Source organism: Myotis myotis, unplaced genomic scaffold (assembly GCF_014108235.1).
Source record: "Myotis myotis isolate mMyoMyo1 unplaced genomic scaffold, mMyoMyo1.p scaffold_m19_p_5, whole genome shotgun sequence".
In the NCBI taxonomy this organism is placed as follows: domain Eukaryota; kingdom Metazoa; phylum Chordata; class Mammalia; order Chiroptera; family Vespertilionidae; genus Myotis; species Myotis myotis.
In genome coordinates this window covers 43,922,211-43,928,353 of record NW_023416357.1, presented here as the reverse complement: position 1 = coordinate 43,928,353, position 6,143 = coordinate 43,922,211, and the positions used below count along the sequence as shown (strand labels likewise).

Here is a 6,143-nt window from a genome sequence, read left to right as displayed (position 1 = left end):
CAGTGGGTGGGGAGTGAGGGCGTAGGGTGGGGCGGGAACTGGGAGGAGGGGAGTTATGGGGGGAAAAAAGAGGAACAAATGTAATAATCTGAACAATAAAGATTTAATTTAAAAAAAAATAACTCATGGGAAACTTTTGAAAAATGAAAAAAAAATAAAAAAAAAATAAAGTGTTACACAGTTTTTCCCCCAGAGCCCTATCCTCACCCCAGGTAATGATTAATAAAGAAGAAAAAAACCTTTTCTTTGTTCTGGTTTTTATTCAGATTTTTACTTTGGTTAAGGTGTCATAGGGTCTCTATCTAATAACAACAAAGACAGGCTGGTTGTAAAGATGACAAGTTAGGAACTTGATGTTGACACTAATGGTCATGAAAGACCAAACTTATGTAACTACTGATGTAATAAATAATGTGTTAATCTTCTTGTTCCATAGCTTTTTCGTGGTTGAACCAGCAGATCTACCCTAGGTTTGGTGATTGATGATGCCTGGAGTTGGATGCCTTAGAGTTTTTTTAAGAATTGCCTTTCCTTCTGCTTTTGGTAGTTTCTACCTTAGTCTGCTGACTGGCCTCTTATTTCTCCGAAGAGCTTTTGCAAGACAACGATTGAATCTGTTGTTACGAGCTTTCTTATTACAAGAATCCAGGTTTTTATAATATCTGTCTCTGATCTGAAATGTAACTTCCGTGCCTTGCATATCCTGCTTATACCTTCCTGCCTTCCTGTCCTGTTCACAGTTTACCTGGATCGGCTTCTTGTGCAGAGCTGCGTCTTTCTGACGATGGAGCTCCCTGAGGAGTTCCATTCTGTGCTTCAGGATTTGGCATTCGTTCTCCAGCAAAGCTGTGATCACGTGCAGTGAATACGTGTTATGGTTCAGTTTCCTCATCTGGGCCTCCAGCTCATAATTAGCGAACACGCTATGCAGTGGGGTTTGGAAACGGATTCCATAACTTTCACCAGTTGCTCTTAAGTTGTGCTGAGATTTCTGGTACAACTTCATGAGTTCACTCAGCTCCGCGTGTTGCACACTCCAGAGTTCCGCTCCCTGTAGTAACTGCTCCATGTTCTTCTTAAGTTTGGTATTTTCTTCTTGAACATGATGGGATCCAGACTCTGCTTTTTCCTTACTTAGTTGAGTCTTATTAACGGCTCTTCCTTCTTCTGAGGGATTTACCGCATCCCTTGCCCAACCTTGTACACTGTCGTCTGAGCTCTGGTTTTCCAACATCAGCATCTGTTTCTTCGCACTCTGTTCTTTGAAAAGCAGCCTTTTCAATAGCACTTTATTTATTTTATCGAGTCCTCTGACTTTTTCTTTAAGTTCTGACAGTTCCTCAGCGATATCAGTTTCCTCAGAAGATTCTTTTGTTTCTGCAATCTTCTTTTCATGACACTTCATGTTTTGAAGAGCCTCTTTAATTTCTTTTAATAATTTTTCGCACTTCTTTGTAGCCTGTTGTTTAGTCTCTCGATGGCAACTATGACTTAAGGAAAAGTGAGAACTGCAGGAGACAGGGGGGAGTGATTCTATTTCAAGTAAGGCAATGACAGTCTTAGGGCCCAACGCGTCTCGATTGGGTTTGGGAGAAGGTTTAGGAGTTCTGCAGAGGCTGGGCCCTTCCATCGCAGCTGAGTTAGTAGGGCTGGTGAGCGGGGCACGAGGCAAGAAGAAACCCTTAGAGATTCCAGGAAGTTGATGGTCCTCTACACAAATGATAAGAGAACATGGATCTAAGCAGAAGTCAGAGACCAGAGTTAAAGTCTGAAACCCGGTAGATGATGTTTAGGTGGGAGGTGACATCTCAGACAACCTAAGGGGGAGGGTGGGTGGGAAAGGGGACTGGAAAGGACCTAGGGCCCCATCTCTCCTCCTCCCGGCTTCTGGCATTTATTCTCTGACCCTAGCAACCAGGTCTTTATTCTGTCACTGCACCATCGTGGCCTGCCCCCAGCTTCTGTTTCCTTTGTGTCACAATTGAAGTTCTTTACCCCCTCCCCAGTGACTCGTGTATCAGAACCGCCCTTGAGCTAACCCTACTCCTCACTCCAGAGAGATCTCTAGGATTTTATTCATCTGATTCAAACTGAATTTAGTGACTCTCCTACCTCATCCCCACCACCCACAACCACCACCTTACCCGCAGTGTGCTTCCCTGCCACCTGTGTGCCTGGCTGAGAGAGTCCTGCCTGGTGCGATCCCCCCATGCCTTCGGAGCCCCTGGAGCCCTTACGGCTTCCGCTCAAGGAGAGATGCCCCCCAGAGAACATTATCCTTACAAAACAGACCCCCACGGTGCTGCATTTTTTGTGTGTGTGATGATTTTAGGGAAAGGTCAGGAGTCAGACCATTCAAAGATATTCTACCGCAGTAAGGAGAGAGCATTTGAACGGTTCTCGGTTCTCGACAGCACACTTACAAATTGGGACTTTTCTTAGCTCCAAATTCAGGCATCCTCGGAGACAGGCTTAGCACGCTTGCCCCCGAGTCACATACATCAGGTGATAGAAAAGTTTTTAATCGTTACTTTTCAGAAGAAATTGTTAAAATGGCACAATTTAAGCATTTCAAATATCTAAGATCCTATAGCGGGTTATAGAAAAGTATCTGAAGTGACCTTGAGAACATTAAGTTCAATCAAAGAACGTTTATTCCTTAAGTGAGACTTTTTCTTGGCCTTCAAAATCTTACTCGGAAGGACTTTAGTAACTAGAGGTTTGCTTTCCATTTTGGGGAAAATTTATAATCTCGGGTTTTTTTTCCCCTTTTATTTTTAGGGGAAAAAAAATTTTTTTTTCTTCCCTTTCACAGTTACCAACTCACTTTGGCTGAAGTTTCCCTGAGCTCATGCTCGTCTTCCAGGCAGTGGGCTCAGAGCCATCACCCTGTGGCTGACTCTCCACAGATACAGCATGTTGGTCCGTTTTCTACGCACAGGGGCACCTTCTCTAATTTACGTGATGCTACCAGCGAGGCTACACTTGCCCTTACACTTGTTTCCTCTCATAAGGTTTGAGTTTGGTTGGCATTTCCCCTTTGAATCAAGGCATCACTTCAGATAATTTTTTAATCTCCAGGACAATGAAACTTTTTTTTTTCTGATTTGATTATTAATTTCTACCTGTATTGCATTGTAATCACAAAATATAATATTTCTGCCTTGTGAAATTCATATTTTCTCTTTGGCCTAATAGATTATCAATGCTCACATGTGTTTTATGGATATTTGAAAAGAAAATATATTCTCTGTTGTTTTCTTTTTGCGTGCAGCTTTTTGCTACTCTTAGACATAAATCTGACATTATCATTGTCTTTGATTTTTAAGGAAACTGGTTCAAGATAGCTTAATCAAGATGCCAAAGAATTCCTTTCCTTTCATCAAATAGGGATTTTAAATATTTTCTACCTCCTTACACATATAATGAATTTCAAACATTTCTGTTAATTTTATTGAAATTTGAGTTTAGTGTAGATGCTAATAGATATTCAGAGTGGTCCTCTTTTCCTTATTAACCCATATTTCCAGGAGATACCTATGGAAGTGAAACACATTTGATTGTCTTACCATTGCTATCTAATAAGTTTCCCATAGCTTAATGACTTTCAAAAAAGAAATGCAAAAAGAAGAGCAAAAAGCTGTTTCTAATATTATCACAGAGAAAATCTGTATAGAATTTTTTTCTTCAAATCTAGTTTGCCTTAACAAAAAATACATCATATTAAAAAGTACATAATGTCAATATGCCTTATTTCTAGTCATGTTAACCTTGGTCATTTTATTAAGTGATGTCTGTTAGATTTTTCCACTAAAAAGTTACTGTCTTTCCCTTTGTAATTAACAAAATGGGGGAAATATTCTGAGTCTATAAAATTATCCTGTTTCTCCTCAAAATTTTGCCTATACAGTATAATTTTAGTGTACAGAGCTGGATCTTGCCTATAACAATTATTACAGTGGTGATCTAATGGTGGTATTTTATTTCTCATTCCTTTTATATTGATTGATTGGAATTGTTTTGTAAAGAAGAGCTGTCTCTTTTCCTATATTGATTCATTGATTCATTTATTCAACTATGTGTTTATATAAGTATGGACTCATAGATACTTATTTTATTTGGGGAGTTATAACTAAATACTGTCATTTGTTTTCTTGTTCAAATATGTATGAATAATTATTTTAATATAGTGAAATTTTTGGTATAATTAGAATATTATGTTGTGTAATTGTTTTGATTGTCAAATAGGGTGGGTTTTTTTGTTTTTGTTTTTACCAGAGCATAATATCAACTAATGGCTATTCGAGGATAAGAGTTTTATGTACACAAGGGATTCTATGCAGAGTGTGATTTTAAACATAATGACCTGTGTGGTATTGCACTTGTGTGTAGCCAGTTTAGGAATACATTTTTTGAAAATGTGAAAATTGCTGAAACTGGTTTGGCTCAGTGGATAGAGCGTCGGCCTGCGGACTGAGGGGTCCCGGGTTCGATTCCGGTCAAGGGCATGTACCTGGGTTGCGGGCACATCCCCAGTGGGAGATGTGCAGGAGGCGGCTGATCGATGTTTCTCTTTCATCGATGTTTCTAGCTCTCTATCTCTCTCCCTTCCTCTCTGTAGAAAATCAATAAGATATATTTAAAAAAAAAAAAGAAAATGTGAAAATTTATTCAAATAAGCAAAATACAGATGTAGCTGGACAGTCTACTACCCTTTTACTCAGCATGTCCTCTTCTCTTTCACCACCAGGTGGTGCTGTGGGCTTAAAAATTACTATACAAACTTTTTTTTTTTTTTTTTTTTTTAAATACTGAATTCTAGAATGGGTGGAATCATGAAGATAGTCTTATCCACACAATAGGGCACTATTGCAACTAATCCCTTACTAGCATGCTGTTCTCAGAATGTCCACAAGAGGGCACTATTACAACTAATCCACTTATATACTTATATGCATAGCTTATAGACACGGTCAATAAGGTAGTGAAGACTTAGCGGGTAAGTAGGGGCTGGGAGGAGGGGGGAATGAAGAAGGATGGGAGATATCTGTAATACTAACCATAAAAATATTTTTTAAAATGAAAAACAAAGGGCACTGTTGCAACTAATCCCTTACTATGGTGCTATTCTAAAAGTGACCACAAGAGAGCGCTATTGTAACTCCTCACCTACTAGAGTGCTGTTCTCAGAATGTCCACAAGAGGGCACCATTGTAACTAATTCCTTATTAAGGTGCTGTTCTCAGAATGTCGTCTTATTTTCTTCAGAATTTGAGAGTGGAGATTCTAAGTGACTTGCCCAAAGTTACAGCTAGTTATGAGGAGAGCTGGAATTAGAGTTCAAGCCTCCTGCCTTAACTTGTTAAACTTGCAGGGGAGGTGGGCTCTGCAGATCAGGAGGCTGTGGAGGAATTTTTCAGTATCTGCTAAGTGTTATACAGGAAAAGGGTTCTGTGGAAGAGCAGGTTTTCAAAGCTGCTGAGACCGGCTTGTTTCACAAGTACTCCGGCAAACAAACCTACATATAATACAAATAGCATTTTGACCGACAAAAATGTGACCAGAGGTTCACAAGAATTGAACTTTAACTTTGTTTCTCTCTCTCTCTTCCACTCTCTCTCTAAAAAAAAAATACATAAATAAATAAAATCAGTGGAAGAATATCCTCGGGTGAGGATTAACAATATATAGAATTTTAAAAAAAGAATTTAACTGTATTTCCCTTAGAAGCAGTTCTGTCCTCTCTAATTCAATGTTGGTAGAACTTTATTTTTTTAAAGTTATACCTTTAGCAATTTCATTTTTCTAAAATATATTATTTCTTTTAGAAAGAGAGGAAGGGAGAGGGAGAGAGAGAAACATTGATGGGAGAGAGAGACATTCATCAGTTGCCTCCTGCACATGCCTACTGGGGATCGAGCCTGCAACCCGGGCATGTGCCCTGACCGGGAATTGAACTGGTGACCTGTTGGTTCATGGGTCAATGCTCAATCACTGAGCCATACTGGTTGGGCTTGGTAGCAACTTATAAGTACTGCAAATAACCAGAATTGGCTGTATGTAGGAAAAATTTAACAAACAGTGCACTCTGCAAACTATAAAATATTATTGACAGAAATTAAAGATTTAAATAAATAGAAAAA

General features: G+C 39.2%; 1 protein-coding gene across 1 annotated transcript; it reads right to left on the bottom strand.

Moving 5' to 3' along the window:
- Positions 1-550: 550 nt before the first annotated feature.
- On the bottom strand, positions 551-1,630 carry SPZ1 (spermatogenic leucine zipper 1). Its single transcript, XM_036308957.1, has one exon. It carries the CDS (start codon positions 1,628-1,630, stop codon positions 551-553), a length of 1,080 nt encoding a protein of 359 aa, XP_036164850.1.
- Between the last annotated feature and the right edge of the window lie 4,513 nt (positions 1,631-6,143).